Source organism: Heterobasidion irregulare, assembly GCF_000320585.1.
Source record: "Heterobasidion irregulare TC 32-1 unplaced genomic scaffold scaffold_07, whole genome shotgun sequence".
Classification (NCBI taxonomy): Eukaryota; Fungi; Basidiomycota; class Agaricomycetes; order Russulales; family Bondarzewiaceae; genus Heterobasidion; species Heterobasidion irregulare.
The window spans coordinates 701,641-722,447 of NW_009258203.1; the positions used below are offsets into that span (position 1 = coordinate 701,641).

At 49.2% G+C, this 20,807-nt stretch overlaps 6 protein-coding genes across 6 annotated transcripts; 2 read left to right on the forward strand and 4 right to left on the reverse strand.

Annotated features, from left to right (window-relative positions):
• Positions 1-228: 228 nt before the first annotated feature.
• HETIRDRAFT_419330 (uncharacterized protein) lies at positions 229-2,852 on the forward strand (the record flags this gene model as incomplete). The annotated part of the gene is made up of 3 exons (XM_009549930.1): positions 229-259; positions 312-2,144; positions 2,203-2,852. 3 exons carry the CDS (start codon positions 229-231, stop codon positions 2,850-2,852), a joined length of 2,514 nt encoding a protein of 837 aa, XP_009548225.1.
• Positions 2,853-6,152: 3,300 nt separating this feature from the next.
• HETIRDRAFT_445481 (uncharacterized protein) lies at positions 6,153-8,149 on the reverse strand (the record flags this gene model as incomplete). Its single annotated transcript, XM_009549931.1, has 5 exons — positions 8,087-8,149; positions 7,983-8,042; positions 7,758-7,865; positions 7,314-7,445; positions 6,153-7,098 (listed from the first exon to the last, which is right to left on the reverse strand). Exons 3-5 carry the CDS (start codon positions 7,862-7,864, stop codon positions 6,153-6,155), a joined length of 1,185 nt encoding a protein of 394 aa, XP_009548226.1. The 5' UTR covers position 7,865; positions 7,983-8,042; positions 8,087-8,149.
• A 54-nt stretch (positions 8,150-8,203) lies between these two features.
• HETIRDRAFT_35598 (mitochondrial carrier protein) lies at positions 8,204-10,197 on the reverse strand. Its single transcript, XM_009549618.1, has 14 exons — positions 9,959-10,197; positions 9,799-9,873; positions 9,771-9,775; positions 9,561-9,643; positions 9,482-9,501; positions 9,378-9,426; positions 9,178-9,321; positions 9,008-9,118; positions 8,884-8,953; positions 8,753-8,829; positions 8,692-8,698; positions 8,566-8,639; positions 8,361-8,494; positions 8,204-8,288 (listed from the first exon to the last, which is right to left on the reverse strand). Exons 1-14 carry the CDS (start codon positions 9,975-9,977, stop codon positions 8,266-8,268), a joined length of 891 nt encoding a protein of 296 aa, XP_009547913.1. The 5' UTR covers positions 9,978-10,197; the 3' UTR covers positions 8,204-8,265.
• Positions 10,198-10,754: 557 nt separating this feature from the next.
• HETIRDRAFT_452773 (glycoside hydrolase family 35 protein) lies at positions 10,755-15,943 on the forward strand (the record flags this gene model as incomplete). Its single annotated transcript, XM_009549932.1, has 29 exons — positions 10,755-10,874; positions 10,935-11,011; positions 11,070-11,263; positions 11,325-11,357; positions 11,409-11,557; positions 11,619-11,649; positions 11,704-11,750; positions 11,806-11,884; positions 11,945-12,014; positions 12,066-12,149; positions 12,199-12,254; positions 12,308-12,353; positions 12,405-12,474; positions 12,528-12,736; positions 12,795-12,983; positions 13,046-13,266; positions 13,329-13,651; positions 13,705-13,882; positions 13,957-14,177; positions 14,231-14,323; positions 14,378-14,435; positions 14,488-14,575; positions 14,634-14,727; positions 14,781-14,814; positions 14,876-14,911; positions 14,973-15,103; positions 15,365-15,475; positions 15,531-15,599; positions 15,683-15,943. The coding sequence occupies 29 exons, from the start codon at positions 10,755-10,757 to the stop codon at positions 15,941-15,943; spliced, it is 3,372 nt and encodes a 1,123-aa protein (XP_009548227.1).
• A 299-nt stretch (positions 15,944-16,242) lies between these two features.
• HETIRDRAFT_419333 (uncharacterized protein) lies at positions 16,243-18,469 on the reverse strand (the record flags this gene model as incomplete). Its single annotated transcript, XM_009549933.1, has 3 exons — positions 16,243-17,079; positions 17,146-17,214; positions 17,267-18,469. 3 exons carry the CDS (start codon positions 18,467-18,469, stop codon positions 16,243-16,245), a joined length of 2,109 nt encoding a protein of 702 aa, XP_009548228.1.
• Positions 18,470-18,903: 434 nt separating this feature from the next.
• HETIRDRAFT_117223 (uncharacterized protein) lies at positions 18,904-20,676 on the reverse strand (the record flags this gene model as incomplete). Its single annotated transcript, XM_009549934.1, has 1 exon — positions 18,904-20,676. One exon carries the CDS (start codon positions 20,674-20,676, stop codon positions 18,904-18,906), a length of 1,773 nt encoding a protein of 590 aa, XP_009548229.1.
• Positions 20,677-20,807: the final 131 nt, after the last annotated feature.

Sequence of the window (20,807 nt, forward strand, 5' to 3'; positions counted from 1 at the left end):
CAAGATGGTCTCTGCTGCATTGACCAGATCGCAAGATCTCTCAAGGTCGCGGAGTGAAGTAGCCACGAGGGCAGATACGAGGGTCAGGGCAGACTATGCGGAGTTCAAAACACGAATGGGGACGCGTGCGGAAGCGCCGACGCGTGTTGATCCAGTCGCGGTTGAACAAAAGCGTGTGTGCTCGATCCTTGTCTTGTTTCCAAGGTCAGTGCAACATCAAGACGTTCAATGCGGGGCGTCGATGTCCTTATAAATACTGGTGTCGAGTGTGAAATGTGTTTCATTCAGTTTGCTCACGATGGCTTTACTAGGTATTAGCGCGGGGGAACCGCCGCCGCGACCGACAACGCCCCTCCAGGAGCGTGTTGGCGGGTTCGTCGCCAAACATCATACTAAGCTTCTTGTGAAACCTTTGCTCAAGCGCGACCTGATGGGATGCGTACAAGACGGCCTCTCTGTCGAGGACTTTGTCCGCGACATCTGGCAGTTCGAACCAGATCGCCTCGAATGGGAGAGAAATGAACGAGATCTACAGCTGAACCCCATAATTGCGGCCGCATTCCAAGCTACCATGGGACACTTCGAGCCGGAACGGTATCCCCCTTTTGTCATGATGGTCGACGACGCGGTGCGCAAGCTCATAGACACGCTGGGCCTAAAGCCGCCTTGTCCCTTGGTGTTCGAGCCCCTCGGAGACAGGAAAATCAAGAGCGAGAGGAACGAGCGCAAGCCCGATGTGATCGGCATGCCTCCCCTGATTGCAGACGCCTGGCAAGAGTCGCAGGCGAACGATCCAGAGAGGGAGAAGATGCCATTGAAGTTCTCGATGGTGGTCGTGTTCATGGAGCTCAAGCCAATCTCGAGGAAGAAATCAGTAACTATCGAACCTTCACCGAAGATGGTCTCTGAGCAGCAGAAGGCATTGGCGGGGACACATGCGGGACTGAAGCGTAAGGCACATTCGCAAGAGACTCCGCCAAGTGCAAAGCGGAGGGCCCTCGATGCCACGGACAGCACCAGCACCGGGACAGGTTCGTCCAGCTCCGTGGATCAGTTAGGGTCTCCAGGCACCGAGCGCACGACATCAACGTCGACTTCTCTTGCCGCGTATCGTAGGCACAGCAGGGCCGCTGCTGTGGCTGTGAAATCTGATATAGAAGCAGAAGTCGAGGAGGAAGGAGAGGCAGTCGAAGAGTCAGCTGCCTCGCCGTCAGCAGGCACGTTCGCCGATGAGATACTGACCCTACGAGCAGTCGAGACGACCGAGGTGGGCGCTTCTCGCGTCATTGCCAGTAGGAAGCTCCTTGCAGACGCTAGGAAGGATGGTGGTAATTTGACCAAGACCAAGAAGCGCAAACCACTGGTGCTGACCTCAGACGAGCTACAGGCTGCAAGCTATGCGTCAGAATGTCTGGCGGATGGCCGACGCCGGTATACAACAGGGTTCTTTATCCGGGATCTGATAATGTCACTCTGGTACTACGACCGGATGGGCGTGGTCAGATCGCAGGAGTTCAACTTGATCGAAAATCCGAGACTGTTCTTCCTTGCTCTGGCGGCGGTCACGGAGTGCAACATGGAGCGGTTCGGGTACGAGCCGATGATCCGCCCACCGCCGACATTGGTGTCTCCCACAGTTGGACCGCCGATGCATCTGGATGAATGGGAGATTCAGATCGACCAAGGCGTCGACGCAGACAATATTCTGGTTCCCGGCGTTGTGAAGATGAAGATTACGGGAGATCCACTCTACGTGCAGCCTGGGATTGTGGGCCGCGGGACTTCCGTCATACCTGTGACCGTCATTCCTGGGCACGAATTTGCAGGGCTGGAAGCAGGGAAGAAGCTGGTGGTGAAGTTCAGCTGGCCGGCGGCCTCGCGTGTGGATTCCGAGGACAGTCTTGTGCGGCGGATCAGCAAGCGTATTGGAGTGAAAGAGGCACAACACATCACACCGATGCGACTGTCGACGATGTTAGAGGGCGCGAGTCTGGGCTTGCCACGGATGGCGGATTCACTGCGGAAACTGTCAGGAAGTGTCGAAGAGCGGGTGCTCCGCGTAATCGTATGCGACCGTCTCAGACCTCTGAAGGATCTGGAGACCCTCCCAGATTTCCAATCAGTTTTCCTCGACCTCGTTCGAGGTACCGTCTTTCTCTATGTTCCTACCTTTATTACTCTTGCTCATATCTCTATCAACAGCGCATCGCCTGGTCTTCAGGAGGGCCCATGTCATTCACCGAGACTTGAGCATCAATAACGTCATGTTTGGCCTGACTCCGGAGGGCAAGCCATACGGTGTGCTTATCGACTGGGACCTTGCGATCGATGTCGAAGCAAAAGCTGGTGTTGGGCATGCTGCGTCTCCGTCACATCGTACAGGGACAGGGCCCTTCATGGCTATTGAACTTCTGCAGACTATGAAAGGCTCTCCTCACTTCTACCGCCATGACCTGGAGTCGTTCTTCTACCTGCTAATTTGGTGCGCGTGTGGGTTTTTGCTGCATGGGGAAGAAGTACGAGAGCGGAAGGTCATGGAGGAATGGACGGTGGAGACATGGGATAGAATCCGGAAGGACAAGAACGATCTTTTTAACCCTGACAGTTTAGCTCTCGATTCTTTGAAACAGGCCATAACGAGCCCGTTCAAGCCGCTATGGGACCATTGGATACAACCACTTGCCAAGATGATCTCGTATGCGAGAATTGATGCTATAATCGATTCTAGGACAGGCGTGGCGAGCGACACTGAAACACTGGGAGGACGTATGACCTACAGGACTTTCATGCAGACGTTAGGCGTGGATTTCGGCAGTGTGCCACACAATCTGGACTTGGACTTGCTTGACTGATACAATGTATTTTTCCCCCTGCTTTGCCCCTGTTGTAGGTATATCGTTTGTTAGTATAAGTGGTGAAGCATATATGTTTGCTTCCTTCAGAACCCAGCATTACACGAGTGTGTTGAGGCATTGATACATAAGGAATGCAAGCTATCCACTTTCATCGCAGATACAAGGCAAACGTAGTTAACAGAGTAGATCTGAGACACAGCGTTGACGAAACGTTCAAAAATCTGTATGTGCCTCGTGAATTTCATGGGCCTCCAGCCGTCCCATTGCTTGAACAATAGGAACACCATCTCTTAAACAAATGTCGCCGCAACTACCCCCACACGCCTTGTTCTGTGCATGCCCACCATGCATCGGGGCACTCATCAACACCCCAACTGCACCAGCACTCAGGCTGGCAAAGCTCCCCAAACTGCCCTGCATATGGCTACGCGGGTGCGGCTGCTCTTGGAATGATGTCTTTATCTGCACTGCGCAAGCACAATTGGCAGCATGTCATCTTGCGCGGTGCGTAGGTATGTGCAACAGTGAGAACCATTCCAGCATTATTGGATATGTGGTGTGTGTGGATGACAGGTTGAGTCCAGAAGTGGGTAAATGATCATGATGATGTTGCATTAGTCTGCATCCAAATTTGATGCTTTGGTGGGGAGTCTTGTTTAGTTTGATTCATTGGTCTAATTAACCCATCACAACCTCTTCATCATCATACACCCCTATTTCTCTTTGTTGATTGTGGCCTGGGTTTTTTTGTCACTCACAGCCATTCATGATAGGTGGTCTATTGGTTCAAAATAGTAGGTATGGTCATCAGAGCTACATAGAATCAAAATTAAACCTATAAAACCCACTTACATGCTGCTGTCTCAATATGTCAACAATAAGCATCAGAAATCCATAGATAAGTTATTTTGTATTCACAATATAAAAACACTATTGGTCCATTATGGCCATGGCCATAGAGTTGCTTTAAGGTTCCTATGTATCTCTATATAGTGCTAATAGCTCCAGTAATGGCATTAACTCTAACACTGCTGAGTCACAGAGTGTATACTAGTTGGTCTGTTGGTCTCTATACCCTGGTGTACTTTGGGTATATGCAAAACTTACTATATATTTTTCCTTTAAGGTCTCCGGTGTCTACAAGATTACACAGTCATAGTCATAAACTAGACATGCACATCCTAGCAGGGCATGCTCATTAGGAAGCCACAAAGTAACTGTTGAGGTATTTGAAGGAAACACAGAAGCTATAGTTGACATTTGGAAGGGAATTGCAAGGTATTGAAGGATTCTTGAATACAAATCATAGAGGTTAGGAACACTAACTCTTGATCTTGAGATATATTTTTCTGTTTGATGGCGGTGCCATTTCTTGGTCTTCTAAGAAACAGACTATTGTTACTCAGTTAAGCACTAAAGCCAAGTATGCTGTACTTGCTCATATAATAAAAAAGCACTATGGATTCACATGCTTCTAAGTAATCTACTCTCTCCCTTGACTGTGCCAACCATTCTATTTGGCAATGATCTATCTACTATCTCTGTCATGAACGGCTGTTCAGGACGAGGGATTCCTAGCCCACAAATCAGTACAGACACAAAGAGGATGATGGTGAGGTTGATGGATGTGAAGAAGTGAAGCTGATCAGACCAATGCTTGAGAATTAGGGAAGACTGATGAACAGCAGTTCCTAGATTGAACAGAAGTGGATAGCCTAAGGCTTCCCTACTGCACTGCAGCTGCTATAAATATGTACAAGCAAGAGCATGGACCAACTAGCAGTAGATCAGGAATGCAAGGTATAGTTGGGAGAAAGGTCCTATGTGTCCTTATATAGATCATGGGAAAGGCAAGAAAGATACAGTAGGCAGTTCATAACAATCTCTCTTACTAAGAACAATGCTTTTTACTCCTACAAAACACATCAACATCTAATAATATTTTATCTACAATATTATTGAGAAGAACCTAATTAAGCTGCAATATTGCTCTATAGGGGAAATAGTAGCTGATGGGTTTACCAAACCCTTAGCTCATCAGAAGGTTGAGAAAATAGCAGAGCTAATTGGACTTTAGGAGATTTGAGGGGGTGTATTGAATTAAGGCAAATCACCTATTTCTTCTATATTACTTAACTCACTTCTCATTGGCTTGGATATTACCAAAGTACTATATAACTTTTCATTACTATGCTCATAGTAGGAGTATGGCTAGCTTAGGCTTCCCTCAGTATTCTAATAGACATTGAGGTAAGCCCACTTCTATTACATCTCTTAAATTGACACTTATAATACTTTGGAATAAATATTACCTTCTAGGTAAATGTTGTATAGCTTTTCATAGTATTCTAATAGATACTAAGATATTATCTTCTAGCCCATATTTCTACAAATTATTTTGGGATTACTGATCCCATGGAACTTTGTCCATAATATATGTCCAGATGCACCATATACAGAAATACTTAGATAATTGTCATCAATAGGACAACTGCAAAAATCAATCTACACCAAATAGGAATTAAACCCAGAACCTCTTGAATTATCCACTAGCTCAAAGCAATGTTAAGATCTGAATTATTTATTCCACTATATGGCTATGATGTTCTATATCAACAATTAGTATATATTGAGCTTCTTGAGACTTAGAAATAATTTTGGAATGTCTAAACTTAGCGAAGTATCCTCTATTTTCACATTTTTAGCACCCATTCATGAAAGAATTATGGCATATAATACATCATTTGAAAGCTATGATGTAGGGAAGTATCTCAATACCACTAACAAGCTGATATCTAATAGATAGCACCAATGACAGTCTGATACATTACTAGGGGATTTTCTTCTCAACTCTTGTCTAAGGCTGTATCGAAAAACTCTCAAGCAGCACTAGCATTACATACACAGCCTTCCAAAAATGTCCTCCTAGTCAGCTTCTTGATAGAGCACCTTATCCGTCCAGATCTGGGCATACACAGACATCTAGCCAGATATCCCCAGATGACCTAGGTATCTGGGAGCATCTGGGGCTCTGGGACTGGCTGGGACTGGTTACGGGTTCGCTGATGCATGATTTTCAGAGCGGCATGTCTTTATCGACTTAGTCAATACTGTATAGGGTTGTACGACAACACTATTCCCGTGAGAGCACTTTTAGGTGTGTGAATATACAAAGACAAGTGAATGATCATTCTTATTCCGTACATTATCATACTGAAACATATCAAAATACATGAGCATCGAGAGGTCAACCATCAATGCTATACCTCGAAGCACTTCTGCCCTTGACCATCTCCTTTAGTTGACTACCACACACCACCAGCCTTCCTCCTGCGATCCATCGTCTGCATCTGCGACGAGACGGGTATGTTTCTGCCTGTTCGCATGTTTCTTCATCAAGTCGAAGCGCCTCTTATTCAACGCGTCTGGATCACAGACACAGCAGTAAAACAACGGATGCTTCGCCAAATTCATGTCTAGTTCGTCCCTCATTGTCGGCCACTGTGGGTCGTGGTCTCTGAATTCCTGGTGGACCTGGGTAGTGAGGACATGCCGGCTCTGGTCGTGCTTGTTTTTGAAAACCTGCTTGCAATTAGAAATTGGACAGCCCAAAGGAAATCGCTCTCTTGGACTTGACATCGTGTCTGGAACCGAATGAAGCACTTCAACTTCTGATGTCATTGCCACGCCTTGATCGCGTGGATCACTAGATCGCTTCTCGTCTTCCAAGGCGAGGTCGCAGCCTCCCTGTGGCATTTCAAGGCAACTATCCACAGCCAGATCTGCACAACGGAATTCTTGCTGGGCCATGGGATGCTCGGTTTGCCCCACCGTCCTAGTTGCCCTTGGTGCGTCTTCAATTCCATCTTTCTGCAATACAAACGTTTGAGGCGGATAGCCTCGACCATGTACGAATGAAGCGGGGGAAGCATTCAAGGGAAGCAGGGCTTTCGCTCTGTGATTGCGTGGCAACCTCGTGTCCGGAGCCCATGATTGATTCTTTGGATTCTCGTGCGGAAGCTGTGCTATCTCTTCGAACATCCTTTCGACTTCGCTACGGGTAAATCTCCCAGATGCCACAATAGCGCAGGCGCTTTGCCGACCGGCGCCTTCAGGTAGCTCCGCAACGTCCTCTGCGGCCGGCACTGACAATATCAAGGGGATCGAGCCCTCGTATACGTCCCCTAGCGCAGTGACAAATTCGGCGAGTACCACGCCCCAATCTACATGCGATGGCTGACTGCTGTATGAAAGCGAACGAGGATGGTGTTGTGGAAAGAAAGCCATTGAATGGAAATCTGCACCGGAACGGCCCTTATATCCTCTCTATTCTGACGAGGTGGCAAATGACCTCGTTGCAGTTGACTCAATTTCTTGCCCCTGCGATGCTATCCGAACACTGTGGCCATGAATTTGAACTTCCTATTCCGACTCCGCATCCTCCTGCCCCGCATCTACGTCCTGCCGGCCACCGTCGCTGTGCACCACATCTGGGGGTTTCGGCCGACTGCTATCTCCATATGCCTCTCGACTATATTCCAACCCTCCTCCACTTCGACAGATGGTGGTGCCTCGCTTTGGCTGAGTTCGCTTGAGGATCACGGATATTGCAGGGCAGCTGCCACTGACAGGCGCGTGTAAAGTGGCGCCAGGGAAGACTTAAACACTGGGTCGATTTCACGAGATGCTCGATTTCGATCTCTCCCGTCCTCTGCGGCCTGATGGGTGGCGATTTACGAGGTTTTAAGTCCTCAGAGTTTTGATTCCATCAAAGCTCAGCGTAGCCAAGAAATCAGAGTGCAAAAAGAGAGGAGCCAAGATGAGAATGATCGGAATTTTACGGTACGATGCGAATGAGCCACTGAACTAAACGAGAACAAGGCAGTGGGAAGAATGACACACAAAGGCTCCATGTCGTCATACGCTTCCATCTTCAGAATTTTGACCAAAGATCTTGCACGCTTAGCCTCCGTGCATATCCCCAATTGATGAGTAGATGAGCGTGACATGCTAGATGTATCGCGCTCCCAGGACCGAGACCAAAAACGCAAAGGTCAATATTAGAGATAGTCAAAGTTTAGGAGACGATCGTCGACATATCGCAAGTACAGCTTCCTCGAAAGGTACATGACACCCCTAGAGGTCGCTGTTGAGATCTTGAGACGTTGTAGGGCCTGGAACTCGAAGCTTGAAACACCATCATGGTAAGTCCATGCAAACCCGAAACATACACTCCACATGTCAACCATTTCACACTATGCACGATGTTCGGAAGTAGACGTTGTACATTAGACCTATAAGCGCCACGTCGATGGAGTTGGGTCCTCAAAGCATACTCTCACATGTAACGACAGATCAACCCCAATGTATCACAACGACCCTATACCACACAAACAAAGAGCAATTACTGTTACAAATAAGGGGGACCGAGAGCTGCAAACATAAAGTGTCGTCAGCGATCGTACCATTTCCTGGCGTAACGCCTAGTTGTCGTATTCGACGCACCTTTCCTGAAAACGTCTAGTGTGAACTCGACCACGAGCAAGAGCACACCACCGCCCGGGGCGAGTCGCAAGACCTTGGGCACGAAGCCTTTGTAGAGCGCGGCGGCGCCCTCGTCTCGGAATATAGTCACAATGCTGCGGACAGACAGGACGTATTTAGATTAGTTGCTATTTGTGACGATGAAAATTGGAAGGTAGCGGCGTACCCGGGGTATGTCCAGTTATACTTGGGAACGACGCCAGGAACTTTAGCCGTGCCTTGTATACGGGATTTCACAACCTGGATATGGATACAATAAGCATATGACATCCCAGGAGTATAGTACGCATACATCAAATCTGAGGGCATGCATCAGTGTTTAGAAGTTAGATGGATGCGGGAGTTCTGCTCACGGTGTGTTCACAGCTGTACCAATGAAACCACCAACGGAACCGGATATGAAGTTGTTGAACAGCTCTCCTTGAGGGGACTAGTCACCCACGACGATCAGCATCAAGTATATGATACAAGAGGAACGGTATACCTCTGCCTTCGGCATCATTGCCCTAACTTGGAATATTGAACCGAAGTATCCTCCGTTCCACCAGAAATGCCTTTCAAAAGTATTCAACGCCGCGGCCATATGAAATGCTAAAAAGAAAGTGTACCTCCAGAACGTAGCTTCCATACCAGCATACAGACCGAGCACTCCGTCGTTCCTGACAATCTGCTTAACAACCTCAATCGGACCCGCGAACGTACTGGATTTATCCTGCAGCCTGCGGTAGGAAATCATGTGAGCCTTCGTATCACCAGTAGTAATAGTCTATACACGCACTTGATCTTGACCAGTTCGAAAGGCACAACAACAAAACTTTCCGTTGCGCCAGCGGTGCAGCCCGTGATGATCGAGAGATTTTGGGTCATCTGTGTCTGGCCAGAGAGATTTTTGAAGGTCTTGCCCCAAAAGTCATTTGCGGCACTGAGAGGAGTCAGAAATTAGTGGCAAACTCATGAGCTTGCTGGAGAGGATCACACAATTTGGTAGCGCGCTTAGGCGCCTCAAGGAGTAATGGGGGAACAAGGCCTTTCTGGATTGTTAGAAAAGCATAGCGAAGTGCGAAAATGAGAGCTGTGCGTACCTCTATACAACCGCCCAAACCTGATTGTGCAGAATATCTCGTCAGTCACAATATCCATTTGATATGAATATATGCGTACCCTTCTTCCTTTATGATGTTCCGGAATGAACCCACAAGCCCATGCTGGGACTTTCCTGTCTCTAGCTGCATGCGCGTCTTGACCTTTCATCCACAGTACATTGAATTGTCAGCCTGCGGGAGATACGGCAACTTCACACTATCCCAACAAGACTCACAACATCTAAGAAAAAGGCGACATGCGAGTCAAAACCAGTCAATCATCACGTCAAACATATATGGAGTGAATACTTGCTGACCGAGAGGATAGAACGTCAAAATTTCAGATATCCCGGCAATCGCTCCTGCGGTGAAGGTCACAGCGAATGGTAGCGCTGGGATAAGACCGTGACATTTTCAGTATTTGTTCCTTGGTGTGGAGGTCGCGCTCTTGGCAAGGCCCGCGTAGCCAGCACGCACGTTTCTTCCCTTGCGACATCGTGCTAATGCGGACTAGTCCTCTTGCTGGATTTCAAAGTAGGTATCGCGTGAAAGGAAAAGAAAAGGATGCGGCAAAGAAAGAGTGTGAGAGGAGGGGAACAAGTTGAACGCTTGAGCGATGCTGGTCGATTGACGCAGAATGTCGCAAGACCAAAAATACCCCGGACCTCCCCGGACACCTCCAATCCGTCCCGATCGTCCGAGTGTGCCGCTCGTCTCACGCAGCTTCCTGTGGTCAACACGACCCGAATTAACCGATTAATCTCCAATCCCGCTGTATGCTCGTACATTCTCCACCCAAACGAATGGATTCTGGTTGTTGCGTCATCTCGCGATTCACGGTCCGAGCTCCAGCGCTCATCTCTTGTGAGATCATCACCTGATCGTCCTTCTTTACGATCGTCTGTCGCATTCTTGATGTTCGTATACTGTCCATGTCCAGCTATGTAATGCACCGTCGGTCATATTGAGGAAAACAGTCATTCGAGTCTTGGACGCGGACGGGAACGGTCTCGTGGATGTATCTGGGCGGCCTGGCCGTGTTCGTTCCTCGCACCTGCTGTTCTTCTCCCCGCCTTTGTGACTTCTTTTCAAGCTGACCACGCGATGAAGGGGCTCATGATGCGGTGAATCCACGGTCATTTGATCCCGTAGCCAAAGCGGCCGGGACGCTGCTAGCTCTGCTTTACGGTTCGACGGCCCACGAGCGCGCCAACATATAAAGAAGATATATGGCGCATATTTACGCCGAGCGCACCAGTGCCCATACCTTCTCATGTTACTCGACAAGCTGATCGTTCTTGCGTGCACTATAGGGGCGCTCGCTGGCCCTCGGAAGGGCAATAGGAAGCTGAGGATGTCTCGAGCAGACCACAACGACGGGTTGCAAGATATTGTGAGTGAGCCGTCGGATCCGTTCAGCTAGTCCTTATGAGCAATGTCTCTCATCGCTCAGGTTACGTGGGACGAGTACAGTCTAAAGATTAATGGTGAACGGCTTTATATCTTTAGTGGTGAAGTTCATCCATACCGGTGAGTTCATTGAAGCATGGTCATAACACGCTCCAGTGATCTGATCCACGGCTGCTAGAATGCCGGTCCAGAGTCTTCACCTCGACATTTTCCAGAAGATAAAATCCCTTGGATTCAACGCAGTCTCCTTCTACTCTTTCTGGGGTCTTCACGAGCCGAAGCGCGGAGAAATCTCATTTGAAGGTTTCCGTGATTTGCAGCCTTTCATAGATGCAGCGTTAAAGGCCGGCATATACCTTATCGCTCGTCCTGGTTCGTATGTTCGTTTATAACAGGACGCAAGAGACTGACCCAGCTGGCACTTGAATTCCAGGCCCTTATATCAATGCTGAAACAACGGCTGGAGGTCAGTTGATTTTTCTGTTTGATTATTCTGTTTCTCATAGATGATCCGAAGGCTTCCCGGGATGGGGTACTTACACGCCAGGGGTATGGAGAACCTCGAACACTACCTATGTCGATGCATACAAGGGATACATGGCTGCTGTAGGCTCGATCATCGCTGCCAACGAGATCACGAAGGGCGGCCCCATTATCCTCGTTCAGGTACAGCACCTTGTGTTGACCAAGTCACACTGTGCTGCAGCTAATGATCATATGCGCACAGTCTGAAAATGAATATACTGGATTCGCGACAGGTACGAGACATACATGACGTTCACTAATGCAGGAACTGAGCAAGGCATATGAAGGGTATTCGGAAGACTTCGAGTATGAAAAGGAGCTCCTTCAGACTCTAGTGCGTTTACAGCAGTTATGATCCAGATGACATGCATCCGAACCCTTGCTTATAGCGTGACGCTGGTATCACCGTGCCAACCACCCACAACGATGCGTCCCCAAGTGGGCACTACTTGAGCGTGAACATCTATGGTGATTGCTTCTTTTCTTGTTAGCGTGCGATACATCTAATGCTCTCGCCAATGTATCCAGGCTACGACTCATACCCAAATGGGTTTGACTGCTCGCATCCAACTACCTGGAAATCCAATGCCGTCCCTGAGTCAGTTCCCTCTTTGTCTATCTAGACCTGCATGTTCTCACCAAAGAACAGAAACTTCTGGACCACTCACGAACGATACAACCCTCAAGATCTGAACGCTGTTTACGAGTTCCAAGGAGGCGCTTTCGATGGATGGTGCGAATTTTATCTGTCTCTTTCATACGCCTTATTCATCTTCGCTAAGGGGTGGCTCTGGATATGATACTTGTGCCGTTCTCCTCGGTCCGGAATTTGAAAGAGGTAACGATATCTTAAAATCATATCTACTCTCAAGAGGTGCTCATATTCGTCAGTTTTCTACAAGAACGAGTTGGCTATGTCAACGACTCTACTGAGCCTGTGCGTTTCCAACCGAACTGTGTCCCGGATATCGATGCTGATTACGTGCAGTTACATGATTTACGGTGGCACAAATTGGGGAGGCATAGCCCATCCTGGCGTCTACACATCTTACGATTACGTGCGTAAGTATCTTGTATAATTATTCTTCAGGCGACTGAAGTCTGCGAGCAGGGCTCTGCTATCGCCGAAGATCGCACGTTGCGCGAAAAATATTACGAGTTAAAGCTACAGGCGAACTTCCTCAAGGTTTCGCCTGCATTCCTGACGACCCGCCCTCAAAACACAGGCAAGACGCAGGGTGCTTTCACGGGCAACCAGGCATTGAAGACCACGCAGACTTTGGATGTCGTCGGCAACAAAACTGGATTTTACGTCGTCAGGTTCGCAGTGCTCCTTCCTATGATTGAATGCCTTGAGGCTGATCAAGGGGATATCCAGGCATACGGACTCTTCAAGTTTCGATGTCCAGACGTACACATTGACTGTTCCGACTTCCAACGGGACTATCACCTTCCCTCAATTAGGTGGTTCGCTGACACTGACCGGAAAGGACTCCAAAATTCACGTCGTTGATTATGAGGCTGGATCGACCAACATTCTATATTCTTCGGCTGAAATCTTGACCTGGTTTGTTGATTCAAGTCTGCGCGAAACACAATTCCCCCAGCTCAACAGATCTGGTATGACAGGGCTACAGTGAATGGAAAAGATGTCATCCTGCTGTATGGCAACGAAGGCGAATTGCACGAGACTGCTCTCCACTTCAATGGGACTGCACCTACGGCCAAGGTTGTTTCGGGATCGGGCACTGTTAAGCAGCAGGCTTCTTCCGCAGGCCTTGTATTGCAGTACACTACCACGGGACAGACTGTCGTCGAAGTGGGCACTAGCATCTTGCTTTACATCCTTGGTAGGACAATGTTAGGCTCCCTGTCATCGTATCAGTGTATTGATGAATCACGCCTTTTCCAGATCGCGACAATGCGTACGATTTTTGGGTTCTTAACCCACCCGGCACAGGAGCATTTGCTAATTTTAACACTAAGAACCCCATCATCGTCAAAGGAGGCTACTTCCTGCGCTCGGTCTCTGTTTCTGGTGGTACACTTTCGATTCAGGGTGATTTGAACTCGACTGCTGCTTTCGAGATTATTGCCCCCGCCGCATCCTCGAAGCAGGTCACATTCAACGGGCATGGCTTGGCGTTGAAGAAGACTTCGTATGGAACGCTCACAGCTACCCAAGCAGTGCAGCTGCCTGCTATTACGCTTCCGGATCTAGAAAGTATCACTTGGGTAACCTACCTCGATTATCAGTCCGCTCCAGAGTATTGATATGTTTGACCCAGAAAACGTCGGATAGCCTTCCTGAAATCCAAGCCGGCTATTCAGATGCAAGGTGGACCGTTGCTAATCACACGACGACCGTGAACCCCACTCAACCGAAGACGCCTGTCGTTCTTTACGCGGGCGAGTATGGCTATCACACTGGCAATATCCTCTGGCGCGCACACTTCAACTCCACAGGTTCTGAGACCGGCACGTACCATATCTACTTATCGAGGGAGTTAGATCGTATTCTGACATGCGAGGGCTTGCAGGCTTCGTTGCAGAAGTTTGGGGCGGTGCTGCATTCGGCTTCTCTATCTGGCTGGACTCGACTTTCCTCGGCTCCTGGGAGGGAGACGCGACGCACGGGTCGTACACCAAAACCGTCTCTTTCCCATCCGCTCTGACCTCTGGCTCGCCACATGTGATCACAATCTTGCAAGACCACATGGGTTACGAGGAGGACTGGACTGCTGCGACAGATGACTTCAAGGTATGACTGGCTCCCTCCGCCTCCTCCGAGGTATTGATCTCATTGCATACCAGAATCCACGAGGTCTCAGGTCGTACTCGTTTGTAGGAAGCTCGAGTACCAATGTCAGCGTTTGGAAGGTCACTGGTAACCTCGGCGGGGAAGACGTAAGTCTTGCCTCCTAATGCTGGATTTTCGTCAAAAATTGAGCAGTTGTACAGTATGTTGATACAACCCGTGGACCTTTGAATGAGGGAGGATTGTTTGCCGAGAGGCAAGGTATGTCATACCGCACAGCCTAGTCTTCTTTGACTCTGATCAAGTTGCCTAGGCTGGCATCTTCCTGGCTTCGATGATAGCAAGTGGCAGACAGGACGCCCCACAGATGGAATTTCACAGGCAGGCGTCGGCTTCTACCGGTAAGTTTGCAAGGTATACATGCTTTCCTGGATTCAGCAACTTACAGTTCGAGATCAGGACATCTTTCGACCTCCACGTTCCTTCTAGCGTAGACTATCCCATGGCCCTCGTGATTTCGAACACGACCACGAATCCACACTTCCGCACTCAGGTAGGTCAACCTTTCTAATAGCACAAGTCTGTTCTAAACTGGCTTTCCCTCAGTTCTACGTCAATGGGTATCAATTCGGAAAATACGGTACGCTCCTGTATCGAGTTATACTCCTATCCACTTTGCCGATGTATTTGTGCGCATCTAGTGAACAGCATTGGCCCACAAAAAGTCTTCCCCGTCCGTGAGTCATCCACACATGCTCTTCGCTGAGAGTGAGGACTGAAACCCATCCGCGTTCTCAGCTCAAGGAATATTGAATTACAACGGACACAACACCCTCGCAGTGAGCCTCTGGGCGGCCGATGCCGCCGGCGCGAAACCAGGCTCTTTGGCTTTGCAGCTCACTGCTAAGGTTCAAAGCAGCATGGAAATGGTGATCAACCAGCCAGCGCCCGCTTGGACAAAGCGGCTTGGGGCATATTAAGCAAAATGCTTTGTACGATCGATTATTCTAGTAGAGACGGGATCATGCGGAGACTTGTTACGATCGTTGCTCAGAAAGGATCCCATAAAATTGCATCCCGAATGTCGAGTCCGACGTGGGCAAAAACGAGGATTGAGCCAAGCCGTTGGAGCCTAACCATGACGTGACACTCCTGTGACGCCAGGAACTACTCTCCTCAACGCCTGGCAGCCACCTCGATGCCTGCTGTTGGAGGCTATTTGTGTTGTCATGGTGTATATCTCGACTTGGCAAAAGTATCAAGAAGCTGCTGAGGCACTCTATGCGAAGTCGCCGAAGAAGGTGAGCCTCAAACCCACCGATGGTACGGGAGATCGTGAATGCTGAGGACGCGTAGGCCCGGTACTGTGTAAAATGGAAATCGTCCGAGGGAAAGTTGGTCCTCAAGATCACAGATGACGAAACAGTGCGTGATTCTCCTACCTTCTACGACCGAGGATGGGTCCGCTCAATGTGTAACGATCTCTGTGAATGCTTTCATTCGATTAGTGTCTCAAATTTAAAACACATTCATCTGTCTTCCTCGGCCGCTTTGAGGCCCTCAACCTCTCCCTGATGCAAAAGATGTCGAACATCCGTCCACCACCCCCTGTACCCGCATCAGTCCCACGCATCACAACCGCATCGCCTGCGCCGCTAATCAAACAAGAAGATGCTAGTGCCGATGTACCATCATCAAGTGTAATCCCGGCGGCAGGAGGTATAGCAGCAGCAGGCGTCAAGAAGAAAAAGGGGAAGAAAAGGAAATAGCACGGGGTACCGGAAATTGCGAATGAGAGAATGATGGCGATCAGATATATGGGTACTTCAGACTGGAGGTACAGCATGCCATTTCTCTTTTTCGTTCCGTATGTTCCGTGTTCTTGGCTCTTCACCGGCTGGCAGACTTGCATTCGGTGACACCATCCCTTCACGGCTCGAATTTAGAAGCTGCAGATATACATCGCCTCGTTTCTCGGCCTCTTACACATCCACTACATTGTATACAAAAAATACAGGCACCTTCAATACCACCGTGGATTACAAGATCTTCAAATGGGCGAAAAGCGTTACTTTAATTTCTTCAGCAAGTTCCTCGCAGAAGGCAACCGAGGCATCTTACGAGGCTCTCCAGTGGTGAGTGTGCGCGGAGGTGAAGGCATGACCACCAGTGCATGTCCCGGCTGAGTCGTGTGTCGCGTCCCAGAAGTCCGACCGGGGCTTTGAGAAAAGACTGATGATTGCTTAGACGAGTCATGTTGAGACTGTTGCCATCTGCCTCCGAAGAAAGATTTGACTCCGGACTCGGCCGCATGTATAGTTTGAGGCATTGTAGGAGCATTACTAGCAGCTAGCGGGGTTTTGGCTTTGAAGCCGAACCCTCCAAGAAACCCTCGCGTTTTGAGCTGCGGAAGACGAGAGGGCGAAACCGATGTAGAAGGTGGAGGAGCAGAGCTCCTCATTTGAACGTCATATCGCAGGGACGAGGTAGCAGGAGCATGCGTATTTGATTGGTTTGTGATGAGCGGACGATTGATATCATTAGACGTTTGCTCTCTCGCTTTAGAGGCGCCGCGGGCGTTTGTGGCGCAGGAATTAGATGCGAGATGACTCGCTGTATGCCTGGCTGTGGCAAATTCTGTTTGAGATAGATTGTGTCGTTGTGGTTGAGTAGGCAATGCAGACTTTGCTATGCTGGACCTATTTGCTATGGGGCTTCGCACATGTGCAACAGGAGATTTTCTGTTGCTCGAATTGAACGAAAGGTTTGGTGTCTTGATCTTAGAAAAGACGTGAGGTCGGCGTGGGGTAGGGGATGTATGAATTGAAGCTGGTCTGCTGTGGAATCCGTAAGCGGGCTCAAGAATAGGGGATGTCGAGCTGCCGGAGAGAAACTCAGGAGCAAGCTAAAGAACGTGTATCGTGTGATCAGTTCAATAAGAGGTACCGAAGAAGCATGACGTTACACGGACATCAGGTAGGTAGATGCAGGTGAAGTTCGAATCAGAAGGTGGACAAGGCAAGTTCGAAGGTGATGCCATCTGCCATGGGCAGGATTAGTTGGTGGGAAAACGTGAAGTAGACGATAAATACCGTTGACCCGGTTGAGTCCAAAGTCGCCTCAGCGTGATCCACAGGGTCAATGGCACGCGATTTTCCCTTCAAAAGAGCAGAAATCGGCACTTCCTCCCCTTGTCCAGAATCGGAGGGGGGATGTTGGGCTTTAGCGGACTGGGTAATCGCCTTCGTCTCGTCGATCACCCGTGTTGGTTTCGAGATTGGAGATATAGATTGGGCAGATTGAGTGATAACAATCGTAGGAAGATCTTGGTCAGGTTCGACAGGCTGAGGCTGAAGATCAATAGCGAGTGCCTCCAGTTCTTGCAATAATGCGACCATATCATGAGGCAAACCCGTCGCAGGAACGCGAAGGGTCCATTTGTTGCCCTCCTCTACGCCGATCCGCTGGGTAAACACGATCCCATGAGTGGTCTGCTTACGAGTGATGCTGAAACGCCTCTGGTCCGTGTGGTTCGAAGATGCGAGGGGTGCAAAGCTTATTTGATGAGATAGGCGGAAAGTTGGCGTCCCAACGAAGAGATCCTGGGAAACTATTTCGGTTGTCGATGGGTGCGGAGTACACACGAGTTGATCAAAAAGAAACGGATCCTCGTGTTCGTCTTCACTATCTTGGACCACCTCAAATTCCATGCACGAGTCATTATAGACTGACAGAGTCCCATTCAAATCACGAAACCAAGATTTCATTTGAGCTCTAGAGGGTCCACCAGACAATGAAGGGCTATTTGAGAGTGCATCGGAGTCGGAAAGAGTCTCAAGTTCCGCGCTTTCTTCTGGCACGGAGAATAGCCGAGTTCCAAGTGAAGGCTGGAAGTACCCAGTAACAGCACAGGGAGGGGGTGCTGGAAATACCCCATTGCAGATTACTTGTGCATAGTCTTGACAGAGATTATCAGAAAGGTCAAGCTCGTTGGACGAGACCGGGGACGCATATGTTATTGAAGGCAGAGAGAAATCCCCAGACTGGTCGCATGCCCAAGCACTTGGGAATGAATGCGTTGACGTCGAAATACATAGGAGCTCATGTGAGAATAGATGTGAAGTAGGATTTGTCGAGGATTCACTCGTTTTCTTGTGCACCGAAGACACTGCAGCCTCAGAAGGGGTTGGATTGCGCACGAGAGGTAAACGGACCGAAACGACTGCCAAGGTGCTGTCAGGTGAGGTGCACGGCACATTGAAAGAGCTTGCTTCCTGAGCGTGTACCCGAGACATAGCTGAGTGAAATGTTGCACTGCTAGAAGATAGAGAGAAATCGGACTAGAGGGAGCGAGTAGTAAGTGAGCACCGGTGGGACAGCTCCTAACAGGCCGGTAAACTCAAGCTGTAGACTGAGATATATGCGTAGACTGCCGATACTATTTTGGACCGTTCTGGAGGACTTTGTGAAGGTAGAATAGCGTGCAGCGTGCTGTTACAGCTGTACGATAGTGTTGTGGACGTTCGCAGAAGCCTCGGGCGCGTGACGCAGCGTGAATGTCACATTTGTCACAGCAACGATTACGTCATTGAGTCAATCACGTTCAATTTTCCATAGGTATCGTGTAAAGAATGGAGTCTACCGAAAGGTGGTCATGGAAATGAATGAAGATCAAAGGAGCGTATGATATCTGTCAAACAGTTTGAATTGAGTGTTGTTCGTCTACCACTCAGACTAGTCTGCTGAAATTCATCTCGGGGGACGTTGGAATCGGCCTTGCCCTCGATTGCGGCCTCATCTGGATGGTTTCAGGAACGGAAAGTGTAGGCGATGAAGAAAGTGTAATAGATAATGGTCTTGGAGACCCTATTGTCGCCTTCTGAATGTTCTGTGCTTTCGCCCTAGGATGAAATATCTTTCGAAAGAAAGATAGCTTGCCTGCTTTGGGTAGCGCAGCTTCGGGAGTCGGCACCGGGGAAGAGATAGATGAGCCTTTAGGTTTGAAGACGCGAAAAAATAACGATCGCTTGCGAGATGCAGGGGGTTGAGGTGGCTGGTCGATGAACATGGCGGGGGCTGATGCACGATGGAGGAGGAAAGCAGGTTTGGGAGAGGTTGGTAGATCGGGTTTCGGGCTCCGTTGTGATGGCGAGGATGTTCGTGGCGGAGAGAAGAATACGTTGGTCATATCCACAGAAGAATCGGCCCATGTCAAATCGGGTTCAACAATTGGAGAAGGAATCATACAGTCTGGGCAGGTGCAGATCGAGAAGCCGTCGAGAAACGGAGGTGATCCTTCACTGGGGGAGATTGTGTCTTCAAATTTGACAGATACGAATGATGTGTCCGTGACAGAAGATATAAACCCATCTTCATCAACATCCAGAGGGTCCACGCGTCCCCGACTGTTGGTCATTGGCGGTGCGAGCAATCCAGCTGAAGGCAGGGCAAAAATTTCGGCGCCCGGTGAACCATACGAGATATCATCGTGTGTCGTGACGACGATACTGGGAACCTCTACCCCGTTAAAGGACTGGTCGTATACTTCTATCTCCAATATACGATGGCTAGTCTCCGATCCAGATTTGGAGTTGTTGTCTAGATACGAGGAGATACCAAGAATCGAAATAATCGAGGGAGGTCTTGGTACGATAGTGAAAGCACCCGGTGTTATGTGCGACGTGCATATATCGGCATGCGACCTGGTTGTCCGTCCATTGTGTACAAAAACATCATCGCTATCCAACGGCTCCATGGCGTTCAACTCTTTCGAGATAGCCATAAGCTCTGCCAGAGGGTCTAAGGCTTCCTTCGACCCTTCAGTGTGATGCGTGAAATCATCAGACGAGCGATCAAGGTTGAGCTGACTATGGGGGGTATGTCCTTCTACAAAGTCGTCCAAGTCATGAAATGAGCGCCGACTAGCCCTCGCACTCGGCAGCGGAGCATTCAGAGCGCTCGAAAACTTCACCCTATGCGCAATCGGTGGATGCACGGACGTCGACGGCTGCAGAGTAGTGGTCGTGGGACTTGTGAAGACGATGTCTGGGACAGTTGCAATCGTTGGTAAGGAGGATGATCCCCGCAAGGAATGAGTGAAGGGGGCATCACGAATCATTAAAGGAGTGCCTCGAAGACTAGGGTCTCGCAGCAGCCCAAGACCGACAAGAGATGACAAGTCCAAGAAGGGGCAGTCACCAATCGCATCCAGATCGAGTGCGGGAAGCAAACTATAGCTCTCGTCGCCAGAGATTCTCGAATCGTCCCAGCTTGAACCAATCATGCCCAGCGAAGTTCTGGCACCGAAATCTAAAGCTCTGCGCGCAGTGTTTGGTGGAGATGGGTATGCATTGCACGGCGGCTTTCGTGGGGTCCTACCGAAAGACGCTGCTTTGCGAATTCGGGAGATCGTTGATAGCTTGTTAGCTGATCGGCGAGATGAGTCAAGGCCCTCCAAGGAACAAAGACTCAGTGAATCGATTTCCAGGACATTAGAAGCCATATTCCAGTTACTGTATAAACGAACTGAGGATTGAAGGTGTCCAGAGGAGTCTTCGAGAGCTTCAACGGTGCGTTATAACCTTCATAGATATCGCGGTCCAGCACTCTGATTGAAAACGCTCAGTTTGAGCA

What these genes read in the sequence shown, in the direction of transcription:
- HETIRDRAFT_35598 (XM_009549618.1), bottom strand. An exon ending in CCTAAGCGCGCTACCAAATT is followed by an intron (nt 9,322 to 9,377) that starts GTGTGATCCTCT and finishes GACTCCTCTCAG; the next exon opens with TGCCGCAAATGACTTTTGGG. An exon ending in ATGGAAGCTACGTTCTGGAG is followed by an intron (nt 8,954 to 9,007) that starts GTACACTTTCTT and finishes TACTTTTGAAAG; the next exon opens with GCATTTCTGGTGGAACGGAG.